This window comes from Acipenser ruthenus, chromosome 35, assembly GCF_902713425.1.
Source record: "Acipenser ruthenus chromosome 35, fAciRut3.2 maternal haplotype, whole genome shotgun sequence".
Taxonomy (NCBI): domain Eukaryota; kingdom Metazoa; phylum Chordata; class Actinopteri; order Acipenseriformes; family Acipenseridae; genus Acipenser; species Acipenser ruthenus.
The window spans coordinates 6,581,769-6,606,643 of record NC_081223.1 but is presented as its reverse complement, the minus strand read 5'-3'; the positions used below and the strand labels follow the sequence as shown (position 1 = coordinate 6,606,643).

The window sequence follows — 24,875 nt, the reverse complement described above, 5'->3', positions numbered from 1 at the left end:
GGGGACACTGCTGTTGTACCCTTGAGCAAGGTACTTTACCTAGATTGCTCCAGTAAAAACCCAACTGTATAAATGGGTAATTGTATGTAAAAATAATGTGATATCTGTATAATGTGAAATACTGTATAATGTGATATCTTGTAACAATAGTAAGTCGCCCTGGATAAGGGCGTCTGCTAAGAAATAAATAATAATAATTCAAATAGGAGGTTAAATGTCTAAGAGATACAAATGGCAAAAATCATAGACAAAGAAAACAAAAATAACAAATATATTAAATGATTGCTTTTCACATGTTTTTACAAAGGAGGATACGGACAACATGCCCCACATGTTGACCTGTTCCTATCCAGTTTTAAATAACTTTAGCATAACAGAGGCAGAAGTGTTAAAGAGACTAGGAGCTCTTAAAATAAACAAATCCCCTGGGCCGGATGAGATCCTCTCAATAGAACTCAAAGAAATGAAACAAGTTATTTAAGAAACCGCTAACCAAGATCGTGCAACAGTCTCTTGACACAGGGGTTGTACCAACAGACTGGAAAATAGCAAACGTAATACCAATCCACAAAAAGGGAGACAAAACCGAACCAGGTAACTACAGACCAATAAGCCTGACTTCTATTATATGTAAACTTATGTAAACTATAATAAGATCCAAAATGGAAAATTACCTATATGGTAACAATATCCTGGGAGACAGCCAGCATGGTTATAGGAAAGGGAGATCGTGTCTAACTAACCTGCTTGATTTTTTTGAGGATGCAACATCGACAATGGATAATTGCAAAGCATACGGCATGGTTTATTTAGATTTCCAGAAAGCTTTTGACAAAGCCCCGCATAAAAGATTAATTTTCAAACTGAACGCAGTAGGGATTCAAGGAAATGCATGCACATGGATTAGGGAGTGGTTAACATGTAGAAAACAGAAAGTACTGATTAGAGGAGAAACCTCAAAATGGAGCGAGGTAACCAGTGGTGTACCACAGGGATCAGTATTAGGTCCTCTGCTAGTCCTAATCTATATTAATGTGAAATAAAACAGTCCAAAAGGAGACATTGATGCTAATAGTTTTATTGTTGAAAAAGCTTTACAGAAAGAGAGAGGCTTTTACCCAGTTTCATGTAACAGCAGATACTGTAGTTTTGGCAGGACAGCATTTATACTGGTCAACAGTTTGATCATTTGTTGTCATGAATGCAAATAAAGAGATTTTAAAATAAGTGAGAGATGAAGAAAATCTCTATATAAACACAATGTTTTTGTCAGTCTGTGAACAAGGCCTGTCACGGGACACTTGTGACATCACAGGGTGGCTGTGAGGAGCTGGGAGAAGAAATGAGTCTACTGGTCAAACCTGACTCGGTGCAGTGATTATGAGCTGGAGCAAATCAATCAAGCACGCTCTCCAAGTAACGCTTTGTATATGTGCCCATGTGCAGCTGTGTTTCTATTCAAACATGTGTGAGCATGTGATCTCACTGAGAATCTGAGACTACATGTTAAATAAGGACACCTTTCCATACAATGTAAAGACCTGCTTCATGAGAGGTAGGGAATCACCCAATAGAAAAGCAATGTTTTCTCTATTATATATCCTTGAAGAGATTGACCAAATGCACAACAGGGAGCAGCTGTTTTAAACAAACTGGGAATGGCCTGATAGAAATAAGTATGGGTGCTGTAGCTGTGTGTGGGGAGAGGGACCAGAACAGAAAGGTTACAGCAATGCTACAAAAGAAGGTTGCTGGTGTGTTTAAGCTTTGCTTGCAGGTCTGCTGTCAGGTAAACTCCAGCACTGTGATCCCTGGGCGCTGCTGCTTCTCAGTAGTGCTGGCATCGCCTGCAGCGGTAGGTACGCCAGTCTGAAACCAATTGAAGACATTATCAGCAACCTGGGCAGAAAAGCTATTGTTCTGATCCATACCCTACAGAACATTGCACAGCTAGGTAATGAGACTGTGGGGTGGTAATGGTCAGTATTGTCTAATAATATAGACAATCAGTGTCACTCTGAGCTGCAGAATTGAACTCCCTCCCATGTGTAGATAGCATCCTCCACACTCTTTGTATTGCACTCCTTTAAATTACAAATTTGAGTAAAGCTTTGTGTAATTCAGCATGCAATTTTACAATCCCAAAGGGTATGGAATCAACTGCTAAACTGTGGAGCCACCACAACCTCTCAATACAATCCTATCAATAAAAGACACAGAAACCCTCTATATTAGTTCAAATGCCAAACATGTTTCTGAGGTTTTATTCAGAGCAATCCTAGATCAAAGCTCCTCTGTTTTGACCCCTGCTTTTATACTTTGTTTCACTAAAATGACAAAAGTTCCACAGGAGATTGAGGTCAGTGACATAATGACCTCCCACAGAGAACTACTGTACACACACCATAAAACAGCAGCAATCCCATTCAACAGATCTCCTGGGATTATTTGTGGAGTTGGTTACTCCAGCATGAGATCACACACATGTAATAAGTTTAAGTATACATTTCTTGATTGCAGGAGACAGGTTAGACTTTCCTCTTTCCAATAAGTTATGAATGAGCTCAATCGATCAATAGTTGGAGACAATGCAGTTGAAAGATGAATCATAAACCCATCTTGATATTTCCAGTTGAAGGACTATGATGGATGGCATCTGTTATAAAACTTATTCCAACAATTCTGTGTCTCTCTTGGAGTTCCATCCATATTTGACCTGGTTGACCTCATGTTCTAAACTGATATGGAATGACACTTGTTTTTCTATTTCAAATTGTTCTAATATATCCCTCAACCAATGTATACAGAAATAATAAGGCATACTCACGGCGAGCGCAGCGGTACCCATGACGGTAGTAGAAATAGTAGTGATAGTGATGAGCTACACAAAAAAAGAAAAGAAAATTAGGAACAGTCTATTTTTAACACAGAGCTTCTTAAACCCACTGCCTTCCACACTGTAGCCCAGAACTCAACCCCCTGAGCTACTCAGGGACAGTGGCCCAGTGGTTAAAGAAAAGGGCTTGATACCAGGAGGTTCACATCCCGGCTCAGCCACTCACTCACTGTGTGTGACCCTGAGCAAGTCAAAACGTAAAACTGGAGTCCTATTGTAAGTGACTGCAGCAGCAGTTGTTGATGCATAGTACACCCCCTAGTCTCGAAGGCACTTTGGAGAAAAGCGACTGCTAAAAGACCAATGAATAAAAAAGTAATACTCAGATCCACAAGCATGCACATTGCCTTCCACTCTGCAGGGCACCACTTTCTCTAAACACTGAGCTATCAAACCCATTAACTCCTATACTACAGCCCAGCACTAACCACTGAGCTAGTCAAAACAACTAAACCACACTGCAGCCCAGCACTCTAGTCATTGAACTGCTCAAACCCACTACCTTCCACACTGCAGCTCTGCACTCTAGTCATTGAACTGCTCATACCCACTACCTTCCACACTGCAGCTCTGCACTCTAGTCATTGAACTGCTCAAACCCACTACCTTCCACACTGCACCTCTGCACTCTAGTCATTGAACTGCTCAAACCCACTACCTTCCACACTGCACCTCTGCACTCTAGCCACTGTGTCACTGAAGCCTCTCAGCAAAGCTACACTGATAAACAATTCATGCCCTGATTGAAAATCATAAATAAATCCCACTGATTGCTGCATCAAATAAAGTAGAATCCATTTACTTACCATAGTAGCATCTGTACCTTACTGTGAAAGATAAAAGTGACATATTGAGTTCAGTCCATTTGAAGTCACTGCAGTGGCTGCTTTATACAAGAATAGGGCCTCAGTAGTGTATTAGAGAGCTATATATTTCAAAGGAGTGTCTCTCTATTTGTACATTTCTATTATTGACAAAATCCAAAGCCAGGGCTCCTTCTTTATATCCCCTCCCACAGGATACAGAACACCTCACTATGTGAGTATGTATTAAATGAAGATGGCATTCTTATTAAGAGCAGCTCATTCACACTATTATACAATAATACCCCATTCCATATTCTCAACATCAGCTGTAGGAGGCCCCATTGTTAACATGTATTCATTTCTTGTGATGCGCACAGTACATGTGTATTGTATTGTACTGTACAGTCACATTTTTATTAAAATATCTGATTCACACTTACCACGAGCACAGATGCTATAATCTGAAAATGAAATAAACACACACCATTAAATACAATTTAAAATATATATACAATTCATTTCTATATATTAATGTTCCATAATAAAATAAAATACTTACAACAGTAAGCTGTTCGAAAGAAAAAGAAAAACAGAAACAGTGGTTATTGGATTTAATAGTTCACTTTATATTCATGTTTGTGTTCCATTTACTGGAATGTTTTCTGTTCCTCTGAGAATATCAGTTGATTCTGATAGCTGTTACAAGCTTAATGAAGACACCAAGGGGCTCATTTCAAAGTGTTTCCTCCAGTCTGTCCAGAACTATGAAACCACTCCATGGTAGAATATGTTGTAATACTGAAGTGTTTCTCAATGTCTTCAATCAATTGACCTTCAGTCTACAATCCATGCAGTTCACCCAAACCAGGAGCCAGCTCCAGAGAGACACACACTTACTTCTGTAGTATCTTTTGGACAGGGCATCCTTCTTCACTACCATGGACTGTGTCAGGACCACTTCAGAATCCACTTCAGGAGACAGAAAGCACGTAAAGATCATTAAACAAACAGCAGGTTGCATCCCTTCTATTTAAACACAGACCATGTTGAGGAACTCTCCAAATTTGGATTAGGATTTCAATGTACATTAAAGAAGATTGCTGAACAGTTAGAGTGTGTGTTACGATGTTTTCCCCTGAGTTCAGGAGCTGCTCTTCAGTTCTAGTTACCTGTCTTAGATATATGTACAGAATGTAGGCTGGATCAGTCAAAGTGTCTTTATAGAAGAGCCAGTGACTGGATCACGCTTCCTTCTGCTTTCAGTTCACTGCTATGCACTAGATGGTGATGGCACTTACTAACAGAAAGATATTTCAGTCTGCATTACATATGAAAAGAAGCACACAGACTTATGCGCAAAACAACTGTGGTCAACTATGAAAGGCGCTATATAAAATAAGTATTGATTGATAAAAAGGTAAGGGAACAGGACAACCTTTTAGTCAAGTTATTATATCTCAGTTGGGCGATCCTTCTTACTGACATTTAAGGTGATCAATTAATACAATACGTCTTATTAAAGGTGCTGCATCAACACATTTAAATGCACATGTTAAATGCAAACAGGTGAAATATTTTCAAAGTGTATATCCCTCAAGCTTTGTGTTTTCCTCTTCCGCATCAGTGTAACAGACAGACAGACAGACAGACAGGCAGACAGACAGACAGAAACACACTCAACAGAAGAAGCTATAGGCCGTCTGTACTCACTGTCAGCTCTTTTCTCCATCATATTGTCTCCTATCAGGTAAAACAGAAATAGGTTTATACAGTTCGACGTACATTAGGAAACAGATCTGGGCACTTTGTGTTAGTGCCAGTAGAGAAACAGCAGCTAAATGTGCTCAGATTCACTGGGGTTTGGCCTTAAGTCTATCATCTGTAATTCACAATGTGTTCCTCTTGAAGGTTTAACGTTGTACCCACACACTACCCAGACGTGCTTTTCAAAGGACTCACCCAACTCCCGCTCTCCTTTGAGTCCATCACTGTCCAGCTCAGCATCACTGTTGCCTGAATCCTCTGCCTCTGGAACAGGGAGAAGAGAGCTTCATGAAGCAATGAAGGAGTCCCTCGACTGCAGAGCACAACTTCATAGGACACTCAGCACAGGGAGGCAGAGAGTTCCCCATTACATTGCAATGCAGAGCTGTGAGGTTTAACCATGAGATTTCTGGATATACAGTAGCCCTTGATGTTATGCATGATTAGCGATGATTAGTTGAGTTTCTAAACAAATTATGTGGACTGTGCTTTTTTGTCATTGCTTAACTTAAATCCTGCAAATAAGAAACTTTCTCTTTCTTTCTTTCTTTCTTTCATTCTCTTTCTTTCTCTCTTTCTTTCTTTCTTTCTTTCATTCTCTTTCTTTCTCTCTTTCTTTCTTTCTTTCTTTCTTTCTTTCTTTCCTTACCCAGCGCTCTCTTGTTCTCCAGTGCTCCTTCCTGTTCCTCTGAGTCTTCCAAAGTGTTGCTGAGATCTGTAAACACAGGCTGTGGTTACATTTTTAATGAGAGCAGTCCTGTGTTGTATCCAGTGCTATGAAAGGAATGACAGCATGGAATGGAGAATGCAAACGGACGATTAGCAAAACTGGGATTTTATTAAGATTTTTGTATCTGTTTTGAAAAAATGTAATTATGGTCATAAAATTCTGCACTTTTGTTAATAACTGCAACAGTGTAGACTACTTGAATTAATATTATATAAATAAACCACTTTAAGTGCAACATATTATATAAGGAATGGAATTGTAATAAATCAACTTGCGGTAAACATATAAGTAAACAGTTTGCATTTTTAATATCTCTTAAATAAATTATATTAAATCTGCTGTATAAAAAGTGGTTTGAATATTAAGAGCAGGTCTATATGTTTCAAGGATATGTATATTTTGTGAAAAAGGTAAATCAAACTGATGACCATTTTAAAATCTCAGTGTATTTTATACACACCCTGCAATGGTTTATTGAAGAGATGAGCAGGAGGCAAGATCGACTCGAAGGGAAATTTCAAATGCAAACCTTGATTTGTCCCTATGGTGGGAGGTGGTTGATGCAACACATGGGAGTTTTCAAGTTCTCTAAATGTTGTGTCTTATTCTAGTGGAGTACAGGCTCATCAAATCAATCCCCAAGACAAGTAGACAAACCTCTGTGTTGAGAATATCAATGCAATCCCTCCCTCCCTCCCTCCCCATGTTACTCAGGAGAAAGGCAGTCTTACCAGCCCCTGACAGAAGCAATGCTGTCAGGACCGAGAGGAGAATGGCTCTTGTAGTCCAGGCTTTCATCTTGACAAGGTGCTGATGCTGCTTTTCCACTCTTCAGCTGCTCTGGTCCCTCCACCCTGCTCTGTTTTATACCCTCTCCCAGGCAAATGCACTCCTTCACCACTAAACCCTCATCAAGGACCCTTTCTTTCTCTACACTGTGATACTGTGTGATGCCCTCCTCTTCCAAATTTCCATACTTCACCTGAAAACTATTTCCTCTATACCCTATGATCCAAATCTATTGACACAGTGTCACTGATCTCCATTGTTCTCTTAACACAGTGCAGGATCAGTGCTGGGGTCAGCAGGTGCAGACAGGTGGCCCCATATACAGTATTTAAGGCAATAGATTGATTAGTTATCAGTCATGCAAAATGAAGCATTCTCTGGAATTTCATATCTACAGTACAGCACTGCAAACACCTGGCTCACAAACATGTTCATTATACCAGGTGTTGTGGTTGAGCTGCTTCTTTTCATTAGCAAATCAGTCAGCTGCTGTACGGTGTGGAGTGCATGTTTCTTATTGAAACATTTCACAAATGTATTACCAAGTCTCTTTTTAGTAGGAAAAAAGTAGGATTGAAATACACAGTGTGTGTGAGAGAAAGACCTTGGTGTTGTGATAGACTTATTTCTACCAGCAACGGGGAAGCAATCATAAAGGTGAAGACTAATCCCGGGGCTTAAAGGAACAAGCTGTGAAGAGGGTACTGAATTTGTTTAGCTTGAACACAGAACAATTAGGCGGACTTGACTGAAGTCTTTAAAAACTTGAAAGGTGTTGACAAAGTTAACGCAAACTAATACCTCAAGCATAGCACTGACACCAGGGTCAGAGGGCACTGTTGGAAATTAAGTGTGGATAGCCATAGGACAGAGGGTAGGAGACACCTTCTCACAGAGTGTGGTGAGGGGATGGAATGGGTTACCAAGTCATGTTGTTAGGGCTGGTATCCTTTAAGACCCGACTTAACAGGTTTGAGATCAATCAGCTGCTGCACTGATGGGCCGAATGTCCTCCCTGGTTCTGTGTTCTGAATTCTGGATCTCCAGTGTGCTGGCATTGATTGGTAACTCCTCTCCAGAGTCAGTTGTTTTCCTTGTACACTCAACCAACCCTAAATATGTTGAGAGAACAGTTGAGGGAACTAAATCAATTCAGTCTGGAACAAAAAAAAAGACTAGAGGATACTAAAGGTTTTAAAAAGTTGAAGTTAACTGTAGTCACTCTTTCAAGCACAGCAGAGTGACCAGTACTAGAGAGAGAGGGGAGTATTCAACACATCAGGAGCAGAAATCACCTTGTTAAGAAGCAATGGTATGCAGCCCATTAACGTGCTAAAAGCTCTCTGGCGCACCCTGCTGGAAACAGTGTTGATTTTCCACTTCAAGCTGCCCGCATGATAACTGTGGTATACTGTGCTGCGTCTTGAGGTACCGCAGATTCACCATGGTATCAGGGAAGATTCCACACAACACACTGCAAGAGGCTGAGCAGTGCAGGAGGAAAAAGAGAAACTTGCACTCATAATAACAATCTATTTAATATATTACTAATGTGATGTAACACAATCAGAATGCTCAACAACATGATGAACACAGATTTTGGTGAGTTTTTGATCTGAACAAATTGTGATTAAGGGTGACCAGATTTATCAAGCCACTTCTGTTTTCAGTTAATATTTCTGTGTTTAGTCAAATGCACTCCTGTTGTTTAGTTGTCCCCAAGTGTCTGCATTTCTGAGAATGTTCTCTAGTCCTGTAAGTCTGCAACTGACTTCACTTCTTCACACTAAGTGCAGGGATAGGATTACACACCTATGTGAATGTTATGGTGTCTTTTAAGATGTCCTAACTGGTTGAATCTCTTCCCACAAACAGCACAATGATAAGGTTTCTCTCCTGTGTTAATGCGCTGGTGCCTTTTAAGGGATCCTAAGTCACTGAATCTCCTCCCACAAACAGAACAGTGATAAGGTTTCTCTCTTATGTGAATGTGCTGGTGTGAATGAAGATTTCCTAACTGTGTGAAACTCTTATCACTGGTCTGTATGTGGGAAGGTTTCTCTCCTGTGTGAACGCGCTGGTGTCTTTTAAGCAGTGATATATGATTGAAACTCTTCCCACAATCAGCCCAAGAAAACGTAGTCCCTCCTGTGGGATTTCCCTTGTGAGTTTCAGGAGCGTCTAATTGACAGGAACTCTTCCCACCTTCAATAGAATGAGGCAAGGTCTTCAAGTTGCCCTGGGATTCAATATTATTATAACATACAGAATGTGCCATCTCTGTACTCTCCACAGTAAGTGGGTGTCTGTCTTGTAAAGAAGGGATTGTAACTGAGTGAGTTCTCAATGTCTTCACATTTTCTTCTTGGGGTGTCGTTTCTCTGTGTTTCTTGCACTGTGGTTTGCCTCTAGAAGAGTTTTTGCACTGGGGTGATAGAGTGGAGTCGTGTTCTCCTTCATCTACTTTAGAAGCTAAAGAAAGAAAGAGAAGAGAGACAAAGGTTATTGTACAGCATTCTCCCACATGCACTGTTCTGAACACAAGTGAATGAGCAGTTCAGTGATTGGTTGCTTGAGATGAGGTGGATAGTACCTGCATTTTGATAGTACTGCAATTTATCTAATATTTAATTTTTTTTCCGATAATTAATAATTCATATAGAAATTCCATTTGCAATCCCACGCACTGCACCTTGTCTTTTTATTCTAGCTGTATTGAAGACAAACGACATGCAGAACTATGTAGGGCTGGAGTGGTTTGGTTTTTCCACAACTCATTTTTTTTTAATCAAATGTTGTTGTGTAAAATATCTGTAGAGCAAAGATCCAGTAAAACCACGATTCCCAGAATCCCCTCCCAGCTGAAACTGATTCGCTGGTCTGCTGTACAGAACACCTCCACACACATACTTACTGTACTGTGACAATAATAACACAGCAATGCTTACTGTGAGACACACAAAAGTGAAATGTGGCGTTGCGAGCAAACATTACAGTCCTCGGGATAGTTGCCGTGAGATGAGCTTTTAAAAATGAAATAAAATAAGACTCTAATTTTGGCGATCCTGCTGCATACATTCTCCACAGAAACTCTCTACTGAAATGTTTCTTCTGGTGACGCTGAGCAACCCGACTGGATTTGGCATCACCCAGTGATGGGACATGTGAACCCTGCAGCTCTGTAAAGCTGTGGGAGCAGCACAACTGCAAACAGTCTACCAGGAATGGGGAAAGGCAAAGATCTAACACAGGGGTGTCCATCCAGACACAGGAGTAGCACTTTATATAACTGAACCTGTTCAATGTGGAGAGGAATGGCCTCCAGGAGCGTGATTGGACAACGCTGATCTAACAGCATTCTAAAGAGGCGTGGCAGCGGCTGCACATCTAGCAGGTGCCTCAGGAGCAAGCACAGTGATGTCCTTGTTGACATAGTGGTTTGGCAGCTCCCCTTGGTTAAAATATGAATCTCAAGCACACTGCTGGTGTTCAGTACCAGGTTCTGCAGGATGAATAGGCAGCTCAATGCTGCTTGTTTTGTAGGATTACCTCTGAATCCCAGTTCACATTCAGATGGAGAGTCATCACACAGGTTGGATCCCAGCTTCTTGTTCTCCTGAAGTGTACAGACATGATTTTCATGAGGAAGTTCCTCTGCGATGGGGACACATTCCTGCTCTATGAATTTCTCTTTAATAGGAACACATTCCTGTTCAGGGACCTCTTCATCTTTAACACATGCCAGCTCTATAACCTGCATTAGACTTGCACAGCACTCCTGCTCAAAGGACTCCTCTTGTGTGTAAACTGCTTCTATCTTTAGCCCTTCCTGTGCTTCAGATTCAGGGATAGTGTGGCTCTCTATGGGATCTGTGGGAAACAAAATTGTATACAATTAGATACTAGCTAGGTTTCTTACTTACTAGCTAGGTTTGTTAGTTGCTTTGATTGTATCAAAATAAACCCTCCAAACTGCTGTGTTCAATAATGTGCAGCATGCATTTAAAGTTACTGTTCCTCAGTTATTTCGTATAGGGGTGAGCCGGTATGATAGTTTGGTGGTTTAGGTACATGATGGCATTGATACCATTCCTGTTATTCTACATTGCAATTATCGGTTAACGCTGTGTTTGTGTTCCTATGAACAAAGTGAAGGAAAAGGCATTTTCATATGAACATCTTTTTATTCTACGTCCTGTACAAGCCTCAGTGCTGCTGGTCTTTCTCACCTCCTGTAGCCTCACACTGGAGCATTGCATCCACTTCTACCTCCCTGTCAATCACCATCATGACCGCCGTTCTGCCTTTGCATTGTTCTAATGCAAACATCCATTTCTCTACTGCAAACATGCTTAGAAACCAAGCCAGGAGACTTGCAGTCTTAGCAAAGTGTCTGAGGAATGTCTTTTTGTTACCTGATACTGTATTGTGAGAACGGTTTTGAAGGAAACGGTCAACGCAGAATACAAGTTTCAATGTGTCAAATACAATGAGCAGACAAGCAACTGCAGCAGGATAGCCTGCTTATTCTCAAAGCAGTTTCATTTAAACACGTGATTTACACAACTCAAACTTTTTCAAGTGCAGCCATATGTTTTCTGTACAAACTCCACCTGTGTAATAATCATTAGCAACAACACTGGAAGCTTACTTGTGCAATGTCCGGTGACCTGTAGATATAAATCTAATAACATCCCTTGTAGTATTAAAATACATTTGTAATGGTGTGTCTCTCCCTATTGTATGTATCCTGTGCAAACTCAGCTCTGCTCTTAAATAATAACCTGCATTAGTAAATGTTTATAAGCAATATGAGCGACCGTTTCCTAATTCTGTTTACCATCAGCTGAACAAAGTACTTTATTTAGAGACTCAATCTAGAGACTCAATAAAATGATACAATTCAGTTGACACCTTACTGTGTTGTATTTACTTCCTCCAACTTCACCCCTTAATTGAACTTGTGGAACCACTCGGGTCCAAAATCTTACAGCGGATTGGTGCAGGCAGGGTGCTGCTGCCGCCCCCTTTATTCACACAGTGAGGTCTGGAAAGATCGTGTAAATGTGTGTGTGTGGAACAAGAAGGAAACAGGACTAAAGCAAAAGAACGAGCAGCGAATGAGCCGCGACTGTACCAAAGACAAACTCAACAGCACTGGAGCGGAATACAATGAAACCATTTATCTAACAATAGATTCGCAGTCAAACAGTTCAATCAAACACTGAAACCCGATGTGCTGCTGCCTGTATGTTGATATTAGATCACAAATCATTATTCTAACCCTCTGCAATATGGTCTGTGACTGTCTCAGTGGGACTATACAAAATATCACTTTACCAGAAGGATACCATTGAAGGCTTTTAAATTAGACTGGTTAAGATTTACCAATCTAGTACTTTATTAATTTCTAGACTACCTATTTAAATATATAAAATAATACAATGTCTTGATTAGATTCCTTATAGCCAATATCAGGACAGAACTGTGTTATTAACAATGCTTATAATAATCAAACACTTTAAAACGTGTCCGAAGAGAAATTCTAACCAAGATCTTTCCAATAGAAGGTGGTTTAAGGTGCTGGATTGACCAAGCAATACCACACAATAAAATCAATCTTACCTTGAAATATTAAAGGTTGTTTAGTGTCTGCATCTGTAGCGTTTATACACGCTCGCACAGCTTTCAGCTCGGTCTCTGATATTTCCAATCTCAGCTTCACTTTCATTCTCTTTCTCCTTTTTTTTCCATTTCCACTCTGAATTCAGTGAATTTGCTGCCGACAGCTTTAGTAATCGCGCACAAGACGGTGTGTAGAGCCGCTTTCACTGCGTGCTCGATGGTAGAGGCGAGCTCGTCTTGAAAGAGCGACACGGACACACTGACGCGTCCATCTTCACTGGTTTGAGTTTCAGACTGGTCTAGCAGAATCCTCTTTTCAATCAGAAACACCGCGGTTTTTATTTATTAATATTTATTTTGTACTGTAGCCTTCCCATTCAAATATATTCATCACTTCTTCTGGTGTGATAAAGAAAGAACACAAACAACAGTCTTTGCAAGGAGTAACTTTACTTTGGTCTTTCAGAATCGCGCAGAGCTCTGCTGGAGCTTCAACGCGTTTGTTTCTCAGTAAATCATCTCATTGAAAAGCTCGACTTGTCTGTAGCTGCGACTGACGCGCTCCGCTCTGTGTGTGAAATTCAACACAGAAAAGGGATGCTTTCCTTTACACGGAACTCCGTGCAGGTAATAAACAAACACAAAAATCACTAATTATTAGAAAACATTTCATCCCAGCCTAAATATTTTAAACAGCAGGAGACAGCGTGTTGTAAAATCATCACTGACTGCAACCACCTCTCCACACATAAACAAAACAAACCTCTCTATTTCCTGATCTGTAATGAAAGCGTCACCAGCAGAAGGCGGGTCTGGTTGGAACCATCGCGTATTAATTGGCTGTATAAACACTCTATCCCCAGCATGTGAGCCTGATTGGCTGTAGAAACACTCCATCCCCAGCATGTGAGTCTGATTGGCTGGCCTCCCTGTCGAGGCGGTTATGAAACTGGATGCCAGAGTTCGCCATGTTGGCTCTTTCAGCGCTGTGTTCAATGTGATGCGTTCAGGCGCGTTAAGTAAGTGAGCCGCTCAGAAAGCACACGGAGCTGAATTTAAATGACTTAACGCTCTGCTACAGGAGAGCGCTGAGCGACTTTTAAAAATGGAGAATAATAATGATTTGCTTGTTTGTGTTTCTGAGGTGATGGTTGATGAAATGGCCCCGTGTGAAGTTACTGTCCCCTGCTGGACCTCGCTGAGTTCGGCGCTGTTTGGACTGAACCTCATATCTGGCTGTGTTTAATACCGACAATACCGACGTTAATAATGAACATTATGAATAATATTAATACTACAAGCCTAATAATAATACATTAATAACTATAAAACAGCTCTACATTTAAAAAGAAAAATGAAATTAAATGATACAAATTCGAAAACAACCATTTTTACATTATTGTCTACATGCATCATCTCAAATAATTACAATGTCATTTATCAGACCCTTCGGCGTTGTCTTTTGAAGAATTAAACCTGCCAGACCGAACGCAGGATAACATTCAATCAGTTAATCAATCAATTAATTATTATTATTATTATTATTTATTTCTTAGCAGACGCCCTTATCCAGGGCGACTTACAATCGCAAGCAAATACAAATACATTCAAGTGTTACAATACAAGTCATACAATAAGAGCAATCAATCAATCAATCAATCAATCAATCAATTAATTAATTAATTAATTAATCATATATATTTTCTATAGCGCCCCATATGCGCTTCACAAAATCTACTTAAAAACAACAAAATGTCTATTTGTAAGCATGGAAGAACAAAATAAGTCTTCAGTGTAATTTTAAACAAAGAGCGCTTTCCACGATTTAAGATGCTTTAGAGAGACAGAATATTGGAATTGGCAGCCGAAACTGGGCGATAAAACTGCCTGTGATCAAAGTGGGCAGAAAAGTTGCATACTTTGCATACCTTATTTGGGAGAAAAGAAAACGGATCATCTCTGATTTGCGACGTTTCCATGGTTCGCCCCGGCCACTGCCGTGTGGCTGGTTAAAACGATGAGTTCAGTTTTTTCTGCTGCTTGGTAATTCAGTCATGAGGCAGCTGTAGCAGAGTGGCGCAGCGGAAGCGTGCTGGGCCCATAACCCAGAGGTCGATGGATCGAAACCATCCTCTGCTAGTTTTTCTTCTGTAAGCAAATTAGTTTTTCTAAAATATTAACTGAAGGCAATTAATTAATATTACATTTCGCAATCAACGATGATATAATGCGCAAGGATACTTGTCTTTCATTAGAGCTGAAATAAATTATAGCGCTTTGAGATTATATATGTTACTATCGGATTGTTTAGAAATCTGTTTAATTATAGTACAACTGTACTAAAAAAAGAATGTTATCTCGAAAACAGAGGCTTGTCAAGCCGAAATAGCTCAGCTGGGAGAGCGTTAGACTGAAGATCTAAAGGTCTCTAGTTCGATCCCGGGTTTCGGCAAACAGCAAGAATATTTTTGTTTTGTATTATTTTGAACTAAAAAACAGAACACATTTTTTTCTTCAGTGTAATTGGAGGAAATAATAACATATTACAGTGCCATCTTCTAATGGGATTAAGAAAATGAAAAAAAACACCGTCTCTGGGTGTAATCACAATTACATGTATGCAAACCAATGCAAGCAAACTTCAAGCCATTTATATTTATTCCCAAATAACATAAACTCTTCCATTGCTAAAAAAATATATTAAAAAATCTCCGTTTGTGCTTCTCTGAAGGCATACGATGGAGGGCGCACTGCAGTTTTCAGTCGGGGGAATATTACAGATTAGGAGACTGTTTTTAAATACACATGTAGGGCGGGCGTCTCTGTTACAAAGAATTGTCACACTTTGTATATATCTCCATAATGCGTTGGGACTAAATACGCAGATACGTTAAAACTATCTGGAGAATGCAGGCATCGATCCCGTTACCTCTCGCATGCAAAGCGAGCGCTCTACCATTTGAGCTAATTCCCCTTTAATGGTGCCAGAGATTCTCATAGGCTTCATCGCAGCTTGATACGAGCAAGTCAGATTGTCTTTGGCAATGTAGTCTGCCAATTGCAACTTAAAAAAAAAAAATAATAATAACTAAATAGCAAATATTTCGACTAGAGGTATGTTTTCAATTTCTTCAAAGAGTAGTCTCAGCTCGTTGATTCAGTCGCTTTAAAATCCACCTCTGTGTCCCGATGCAGCAGCGCTGTGTGCTGTGGCTCGAGCATGTTTGACGAGGCAGGCAATGCAAAAATGCCAAAAACTTGCTTTTGTATCACACGACAAACTTAAGGTATGCTTTAACGGCTTGGCTGTCTCAAGTTAGTTTGTATTGTTAATGTAACACCTCGTTGCCCAGTCATTGTATCATATGAAGTAGAGCTTGCCAATTGGGGGCGACGTCTGCTAATAAAGGCTAAGACTATATTTGTAAGGATCATTTCTAGAGTGAAACATGTTTTGAAGGGATTGGTCTCGGTATCCACCAGGAGGAGTGGGAGTGTTTTCCTCTCAGCACCGAGCTGACAATGAGTGTTGTTTTTGGGTACCTGCTCGCTGCTAGTGATGATCACTCCAATCTTCAGTCGGGGGTTGTTGAAGGAAGGGGACACATTTTGAGTGCGTATCTCATACTGGGAGAAACGCAGAAAAAAGAAACCATCAAGCCTACAATTGTTCAGTTGTTTAAAACAATAAGCAAATTTCAAATTGATCAATGCTAATGTTAAAACAATTTAAGAACACTTTAAATAGGCCTTGACTGATTAAAAAATATAGTAATGTGATTTGCACTACGCAGGACTAGATGAGCTTAAATAAAAACATTACATTTGAAAATAACCTGTGCTTATCCCCACTTACAAGGAAGAGTGGCATCCGTTTCTTTATTAATGAACCAAAGATAAAGACGTTACAAATGAAAGAAGAGTGCCATCTAGTGGAGAAAGAAAAAGCACAATGGCAATAGACAAGTTCTGCAGTATAGCCTATGGGAGTTCTGTTACAGGCGAATCTCTCGATCTCCATATTGATCCAGGTCCATTTCGTTGTTCGAGGTGATCTTGGTGCAAACAGAACGAAGATCACGTGTCGTGTCATTGAGATCTCTCTATCTCACTTAAACAGACGGCTGCGTTTCTCAAGATGCTCCAGCAAGCGCTGCTGCTTGCAAATGGAGAGCATGTAAACAAACTGGACAACTAACATTATCAAGCAGTTATTTTTTTATTTTTTTAAATCAAGGTTTATGAACACACTGAGAGTTGGGCAGTGCATTTCACTGGATTAATAAAAAAACAAACATAATATATGAATGTAAACACTGAAATTCAAACTGGCCTCAGTTCTACTCTCGATTTAGAACAATGCACAACCAAACCTTTGAATTGCAAAGTACAACAGAATGCATCCCAGTGGAGGCAACGATATACATGAAATAAATGAGATACCAACAAAAGCATATTGTTCAATAACTAAGAACGCTTATTTTAACTCAAATGTAATGTTTCTTGTAATATTCGCAGTTTTGTCGAAACAATCCATATTCAATTTTTTCCGTCGAAATTAAACAGATTCGAATCGATTTTTACAAGAAAAATAAAATTCATAAAACCGGATAAACATTTAAGTTTATGAAACTAAAACTAAATGTATTCCCAAATAAATACGTAAGTCTCCTTACCTTAAACATTTCCATTTAAAAATGTGCAGAGAACTGAAATGAGAATTGTACTCTTTTTGCGGTATTTGGGTGGCTCTCAGAAGAGCCTTTGTGTTGTAAAGACGGAGCAGGGACGGTCTCGGTTTACTTGGAGCTGGTGTACTTGGTGACGGCCTTGGTGCCCTCAGACACGGCGTGCTTGGCCAGCTCTCCCGGCAGCAGGATGCGCACGGCTGTCTGGATCTCCCGGGAAGTGATGGTGGAGCGCTTGTTGTAGTGAGCCAGGCGGGACGACTCGCCGGCGATACGCTCGAAAATGTCGTTGACGAACGAGTTCATGATGCCCATCGCCTTGGAAGAGATGCCGGTGTCGGGGTGGACCTGCTTCAGCACTTTGTACACGTAGATCGCGTAACTCTCCTTCCTGGTCTTTCTGCGCTTCTTCCCTCCCTTAGGCTGGGTCTTGGCAACAGCCTTCTTGGAGCCTTTCTTCGGCGCGGGTGCAGCTTTCGGTTCTGGCATTTTCCTTCTCTGATGCTTTTTCAAAGATGAATGAGTAACCAGCCCCAGAGCCCCAGTATTTATAGAGTCTGTATGCAAATTACTACTAAAAAACCATTTAGAGTGAGAATGTTGACCTGGTAACCTAGCAACGCTCCCGGGTGACTGAGTACTTCGATGTGATTGGTTGTTCACTGGATACGCAACAGAGGGGGTGGTGACTTTGCCGCGAGCTGAGATCTCTCTTTCTCTCGAGTTCAGGTTTGAATTCGGCGCCTTTTTTCTTGAGCGGTTAGTTTAGGTCTTTTGTTTTTCATTTATTAAATACATGAAGAACTCAGTATACAGCAGTATTGAAATCCACACCCGATGCGTCTTAAATATAGAAATATAATCAAACCCAAGTCACTTTTTGTGCTCATTAAGACGACACCGTGGAGGTCAAAGCTGAATCAGGATTTGCTGCTTTTAATTTATTATACTGATTACAAAATGTACTGAAAATAAAATTAGATAAGACTTTTTTTTATCTTATCTGACTTTAATTCTGCAAGCAATCGGATAAAACCGAGCTCGTATTTTCTCATTATTACTGAAAATGTTCACTTTTAAAATACAATTCCATTCAATTAATTGATTTTATTGATTTATTCACTGAAATGCTTATTTTAATTTTATTTTTTTCTGGATTTGTGTAGTTAAAAATCCAACACTTAACTTTTAAGCCTAAAATACTCTCGTTACACAGCGTGAAATAGGTCTAAATAGCCATTTTAAAACAAAGAAAACACTTGGAGATAACAATATAAAACATTCTGAAAAATGTGATTTATTCTTTTGAAGATCTTAGCGTTGTACTAAATTGAGCTTGTTTTAGAATTAAACTCTTTAAATGAAAAGGTGGGCGGCTCTTAAAAGAGCCTTTGTGGTCGTGTCCTTGTGTCCAAATGTTTAACCTCCGAATCCGTACAGAGTGCGACCCTGGCGCTTCAGAGCGTACACCACATCCATAGCGGTGACGGTCTTTCTCTTGGCGTGCTCAGTGTAGGTGACGGCATCCCGGATCACATTCTCCAGGAAAACCTTCAACACCCCGCGGGTCTCTTCATAGATCAGCCCGGAGATTCGCTTCACTCCTCCGCGGCGAGCCAGGCGGCGGATAGCGGGCTTGGTGATGCCCTGGATGTTATCACGGAGCACTTTGCGATGCCGCTTGGCACCTCCTTTCCCGAGTCCTTTACCACCTTTGCCTCTTCCAGACATATTGTAGATGCGTATTACAAAAATAACACAATACTTGAAACGAGGGCTGAGGCTCTGCTACATACACGCAGACCGGACCTGATTGAAAAAGAAGCCAGCCAAGAAGAGCGCGCACACATTAGACCCGCCCACCACTGAGCCGTGTCTGTGAGCGCGTGTTAACCACCAAACTGCTGACTCGCATTCCCTGCATAGTGTTGCTGATTAACAACGCGAATGTGAATGTATTTATGGAAATGTCCTTTAACCTGATTCCAAATAAGTTTTTACACATTGTTTTCCAACATAATGGTTATGTATTTCCCTGCGTATTGCAGTTGTATTTCTGCAGAGGCAAACACACAGTGGAAAAAATAACCTTTGTTTTCCTCACCAGGAGGAAGAGGTGGCATTGCCTATGAAGTACACTACTAATGAAATATTTAAACTACTCAGAGAATGCCGTGCTGATGCCAGGGTACTTAAATTGTTGCAACAAGTGTGGGTCAGGGATGAAGAGAAATACAATTCAACAAAGTAATTCTCCCAATCGATTACAAGGGGATGATCCGGCAGAACGGGCTGCAGTGTGTTAACCGCACCGCACATAAAGGTGATTAAATGTCCAGTTTTACAAACTTCACGCTTCAAACTTAAGTTGTGTTTGCCTAGCTTTCTCGTTTGTGAAACCAATCATACAGTTACTTTAAATGATACAATTGTCATCTTATATTCAAAAAAATCTAGCGAAGTACAGAGCGAGCAGTTTGGTTTCGCTGGAGGATTTTGCAGGTTTGGTCACCTCAATTAAAAATGCAATAAAGGTCCTGGTTAAAGAATACGTTATATTGTAAACACAACCCTTCTGTTTTGATACCCCCGGTTGTTTGTGTACATTTGTTCCAATTTCACTGTCAAATTGTATATTTTGTGCAGCGTGAAAACACAAGACAGGACGTTTTCATAATGAATCTGTTGCCTGCGGGTCAGTTGAGTCTACACGGTTCTCATCCCGCGGATAAGTTCCGCTCTCCGCCTTTCTGACCGCATTCTGTGACGCACAGAACAGTTCAGTATTACGTGTGAGTTTTCTCCGCGTTGAAATATTAGAAATGGCAGAAACTGATCCAGCACCAGCCGCTCCTGCTCCGGCTAAAGCTCCCAAGAAGAAGACCGCGGCAAAGCCCAAGAAATCGGGTCCCAGCGTGTCGGAGCTCATCGTCAAGGCTGTGTCTGCCTCCAAGGAGCGCAGCGGGCTGTCTGTGGCGGCGCTCAAGAAGATCCTGCAGGCCGGCGGCTACGATGTGGAGAAAAACAACTCCCACGTCAATAGAGCCCTCAAGAGCCTGGTGACCAAGGAGACCCTGCTACAGACCAAGGGCACCGGCGCCTCGGGCTCCTTCAAGCTCAACAAAAAAGCAGCTGAAGCCAAGGAGAAGGCGGCCAAGAAGAAAGCAGCTCCAAAGAAACCAGCGGCAAAGAAAGTGGTTGTCAAGAAAACAACGAAAAAGGTTTCGGCAAAGAAAGCAGCGACACCCAAGAAGACTCCTACGAAAGCGAAGAAACCGAAAGCTGTAAAGAAGGCGCCCAAGAGCCCGAAGAAAGCGGCTGCCAAGCCTAAAAAGGTCGTGAAGAAGAGCCCGAAGAAAGTGAAGGCAGCGCCTAAACCTAAGAGAGTAACCAAGGCAGCTAAACCCGCAGCGAAGAAGGCGGCTCCTAAAAAGAAGTGATCAGTTAAAGCGACGATGCGACAGTGAACCCAAAGGCTCTTTTCAGAGCCAAAACATCTTTCTAAAAGAGCAGGTTGTCCTTGTAAACACAGGGCGATGTGTGGAATGTGCTGCCGTGGAACGTGTTCCGCTTTCTCGGTGGAACAGCCCGGTCTCCTCGGCGAGCAGTCCAAGACGGTGAAACATGGCGCCGCCCCGCAGGTACAGCTGTGGACAAAGGTGTTACATTATCTCGAATTCTATGATTGAAACCTTTAAAATAATTAATAACCTCATTTAGATATTTTATTTGACATGTAATCAAATAAACTACGAAATGATGTCGTAAAAGTCTATCAAAAGCCATAATGCAGTTGTACAGTATTTCGTGTTAGATTTGGAAACGTCACATTGTTCAATACTTTTATTTTTATTATTATTTCTTAGCAGACGCCCTTAACCAGGGCGACTTACAATTAAAATTATCACATTGTACACATACATTAGATCAATGACAACTGTATCTGCAATACTGGCAAACTACAATAAACACTCGATTTACGATGGTCTGTACTGTACAGCGAGATTGTTTTTGTGTATTTGACTCAATTTTATTAATGTTGCTATTTTTCATATGATATAAAGACTGGTTTGAACTTGCCGACTGAAAAAACATCACCAAGCACAAACCCCATCATCCCCACATCGCTGTCAGCCAAGATGCTAGAACAGAAACAGAACAAACTGATTCTGAGAAAAAGACTCGAAGCTGTTCCTGTTACACACCGAACAAGCTGAGCGAGTCCGAGCCGGTTCACCTCCCGAAATTCCGCCTATAATAAACGAGGCATTTCTGTGATGTTTCAGCACGTAATTAAATATAATGACGATGAAATTGATTAAGGATATTAACGTCATTTCTTTTATATCTGATATCAGATTTTTATTTTGGCCTGAAATGTAGCCTCTCTTTCCATCTAGATAGATTTGATGGTTTAAAAGAAACACAACGTTGGGAAGGAAAAGCGAAAAGCACTCATAATATAATGTTAACATGTTCCAATTGCGAAACTTACACATATAACACTTACCGTGTAAACTACAGCTGTTTATTTAAAATTGGAATATAACACTTTCAGAGAAGTGGTGGCTCTTAGAAGAGCCTTTAAGTTTCGCTGTATTTGAAGGGTTTTGTAGTTTAAGCGCGTTCCCCTCGGATTCGGCGGGCCAGCTGGATGTCTTTGGGCATGATGGTGACTCTCGGCGTGAATGGCACACAGGTTGGTGTCCTCAAAGAGCCCGACCAGGTAAGCCTCGCTAGCCTCCTGCAGCGCCATCACAGCGGAGCTCTGGAAGCGCAGGTCGGTCTTGAAATCCTGAGCGATTTCTCGGACGAGCCGCTGGAAGGGCAGTTTGCGGATCAGCAGCTCGGTGGATTTCTGATAGCGGCGGATCTCCCTCAGAGCCACAGTGCCAGGTCTGTAACGGTGAGGTTTCTTCACGCCGCCGGTAGCGGGGGCGCTCTTTCGAGCAGCCTTGGTAGCAAGCTGTTTCCTGGGCGCCTTTCCACCGGTGGACTTACGTGCGGTCTGCTTGGTTCTTGCCATTTTCAAACTCTATTACACACTATAAATAAATCTGTAAATGGCACAAGCAGCCGATACCAGAGACTATATAGGAACTGAGCTGCTCTGATAGGCTATGAGATCCGAAGGGCGGGTCTCTGTTCCTCATTGGCTATATTCCAGATTCAATGATTGATTGGAACATTTGAATTCTGCGCGCGCGCATTCTGTTAAGCAGTTATTGTTTCTGAGCTGTTGGCGCCTTTTTTTTTTTTTTTAATAAATACAGTATAGTCATTCAGGACAACATTGCTTATCCCCAGTATAAGAAATGCATTCCATTCAGATTAAGCAGTCTGTGTTTAAAATTGTAACGGAGAAACGCTCAGCAATGGCAAGCAATACTTATTTATGACGAGAGAAAATACATAAACCAAGCATGTACCCTTAACACTAAAGAAAATAGCCCAATTCAAAAACTATAATCAGACTTTAAACAAACAAACAAAAAACAAAACACGGAAAATACAATTTCCTGATGGGACAATTTTCTGGACCCAAGAGTGGGTGTATATCCCCGCAATAAAACACAAACACGGGAGGGGGTGGATTTCCAACTAGAAGCATGTTTCAAGGTAGCTCGATCGAAAACAAAGTAAAGCAGTCAATTGATATTGTATCAGATTGTCTCTTTGTAAAGAACGTGGCATTAATGTGGGAACGTGATCTACACGCGCTGAGGCGAGGCGTGTGTTTGATATCGCTCCAAACAGACATGGCAGCGCTGCACTGCCACACACAAATACAAACTAACTATTTATTGCTTCAATTGTCACCATTCGGTATTTTTCAGATAATAAAAATAAACCGATTCGATGCGCTTTTATAGAAAAGTGGGCGGCTCTTAAAAGAGCCTTTGGGGGTTTATAAGATGTAAAAGCGGCGTCCGGGTGATTTATTTCTTGGCTGGCTTCTCGGTTTTCTTGGGCAGCAGCACGGCCTGGATGTTGGGCAGCACTCCGCCCTGAGCGATGGTGACGCCTCCCATCAGCTTGTTGAGCTCCTCGTCGTTGCGGACAGCGAGCTGCAGGTGACGCGGGATGATTCTGGTTTTCTTGTTGTCCCGAGCGGCATTCCCGGCCAGTTCCAGGATTTCAGCAGTCAGGTACTCGAGCACAGCGGCCAGATAGACCGGGGCTCCAGCGCCCACACGCTGGGCATAGTTTCCCTTCCGCAGTAGCCTGTGAACACGGCCGACTGGGAACTGCAGTCCTGCCCTGGAGGAGCGAGTCTTTGCTTTAGCACGAGCTTTACCGCCAGTCTTTCCTCTTCCAGACATCTTCACTGTAGTTCAGAATATCACAACAATAAATGCGCGGCCGCTCTCCTGCTATTATACACACCGGCTCATTCGTGATTGGACAGAACGGTGCAATACTAGTTAGAATGTTAAAAGACGTCATAGTGGAGGAGGGCGTGCAGACTCTTATTGCATGCCTCTGATTGGTTGTATCATTCCCTGCCCGCTGTTTCTGGTTTGGCGCTGTTCTGCTGCGGTTTGTCTTGTTTCCTCTTGGCGCGCATTTTTAAATTGGAAGACAGCTGTAACAAAATGTAACCGTTTAGAGGTGTTTAAAACCACACTGCCCTACAGTCGTGTTCGAGTTGTTATAATTCATAGGTTTTAGTTTACAGTTTAGAGTTCTGGGCACTTCAGTTAACTAGAAAGTCGATATTGTTGACTGTCCAGTTTGTTTACATTGTGTAAAGGTAGTTATATCTGCAATGATACCAATTTAAATTATATGTTCCAATAATTTATTTACATTATAAAACAGTTTGATTAAAACATTCCCCCCCAAAGTACAAATAACCGAAATATCGCTGTAGATTTTCAGACCACCGTGCCTGTTTTAACCCGAGTATCCTCGGGATGAGGTTCAGTAACACAGGCTCAGATTTTTGCCCACATGAAAACATTCATAGACATCCTATCTATGGTTTCATTGCGATTATACAATGGCACGGAATAATACAAAATGGATATTTACACGTTGTCTGCAGGATTGGAAACTGCGCGGTGAGACCCCAATGGATTCCCAGTCCATCGTCTTACCCACTCGGCCTCGACACCCGCTGTATAATCCCGCAGATCTGAGCAGCGCATTCCCCCGGTGACAGGCAGCCTCCTGTTAGGAGAGCTGGAAGGGGTTTCCAGTGAACACACCGCTAGTTCTGCGGTATCAGCAGTTTGTTAATATTAAAGTTAAGCAGCGGTGTTTTTGCTTAAGACTGTTCAAGTTTAGAACAATACCTCTTTCCCTAGTTTACATCAACATACTACCTTAATTAAATTAGCTCGTTAATACATTATCCGTACTTTATTAATGCAAACTTTCTTTAAACAAAAAAATAACTCTCAAAACGCATATTATACATACAATGTCATTGGAATTCAGAGTTTACGCAGATACATATATAAACAACATGCATAAATATATAACTAACACCCTAACCCAAAAAGCAACTCCTCATGTTGTAGAAAGTGAATGATTAGTAAACGGATTTAAACTCGTGGTTGATATTGTGGGTG

At 41.2% G+C, this 24,875-nt stretch overlaps 2 protein-coding genes and 2 non-coding genes across 6 annotated transcripts; 3 read left to right on the top strand and 1 right to left on the bottom strand.

The window, feature by feature from the left end:
- Positions 1–1,090: 1,090 nt before the first annotated feature.
- On the bottom strand, positions 1,091–13,379 carry LOC131705287 (zinc finger protein 394-like). Of its 3 annotated transcripts, XM_059007682.1 has the most exons (9): positions 12,611–13,379; positions 10,535–10,855; positions 6,928–9,457; positions 6,116–6,181; positions 5,662–5,730; positions 5,413–5,442; positions 3,703–4,671; positions 2,828–2,881; positions 1,091–1,869 (listed from the first exon to the last, which is right to left on the bottom strand). In XM_059007682.1, exons 1-3 carry the CDS (start codon positions 12,714–12,716, stop codon positions 8,790–8,792), a joined length of 1,095 nt encoding a protein of 364 aa, XP_058863665.1. In that variant the 5' UTR covers positions 12,717–13,379; the 3' UTR covers positions 1,091–1,869; positions 2,828–2,881; positions 3,703–4,671; positions 5,413–5,442; positions 5,662–5,730; positions 6,116–6,181; positions 6,928–8,789. The 3 variants fall into 3 exon arrangements, with proteins under 3 accessions (XP_058863665.1, XP_058863664.1, XP_058863666.1); XM_059007681.1 differs by having other exon boundaries at positions 2,828–4,671; XM_059007683.1 differs by lacking the exons at positions 10,535–10,855; positions 12,611–13,379 and adding an exon at positions 9,934–10,525 and having other exon boundaries at positions 2,828–4,671.
- Positions 13,380–14,677: 1,298 nt separating this feature from the next.
- Positions 14,678–14,749, top strand: trnam-cau (transfer RNA methionine (anticodon CAU)). The gene has a single exon. It is a non-coding gene; the product is annotated as a tRNA-Met (tRNA).
- Positions 14,750–16,022: 1,273 nt separating this feature from the next.
- On the top strand, positions 16,023–16,228 carry LOC131705496 (small nucleolar RNA U3). The gene has a single exon (XR_009310449.1). It is a non-coding gene; the product is annotated as a small nucleolar RNA U3 (small nucleolar RNA).
- A 3,838-nt stretch (positions 16,229–20,066) lies between these two features.
- On the top strand, positions 20,067–20,934 carry LOC131705224 (histone H1-like). Its single transcript, XM_059007556.1, has one exon. The coding sequence runs from the start codon at positions 20,121–20,123 to the stop codon at positions 20,736–20,738; it is 618 nt and encodes a 205-aa protein (XP_058863539.1). The 5' UTR covers positions 20,067–20,120; the 3' UTR covers positions 20,739–20,934.
- Positions 20,935–24,875: the final 3,941 nt, after the last annotated feature.

Excerpts from the sequence above, each read along its gene's own strand:
- LOC131705224 (XM_059007556.1), top strand. The coding sequence starts at position 20,121 with ATGGCAGAAACTGATCCAGCACCAGCCGCTCCTGCTCCGGCTAAAGCT.
- LOC131705287 (XM_059007681.1), bottom strand. The coding sequence starts at position 12,716 with ATGAAAGTGAAGCTGAGATTGGAAATATCAGAGACCGAGCTGAAAGCT. Across the intron at positions 10,856-12,610 it reads ACAACCTTTAATATTTCAAG|ATCCCATAGAGAGCCACACT; the intron begins GTAAGATTGATT and ends TGTTTCCCACAG. Across the intron at positions 9,458-10,534 it reads ATGTGAACTGGGATTCAGAG|CTTCTAAAGTAGATGAAGGA; the intron begins GTAATCCTACAA and ends TTCTTTCTTTAG.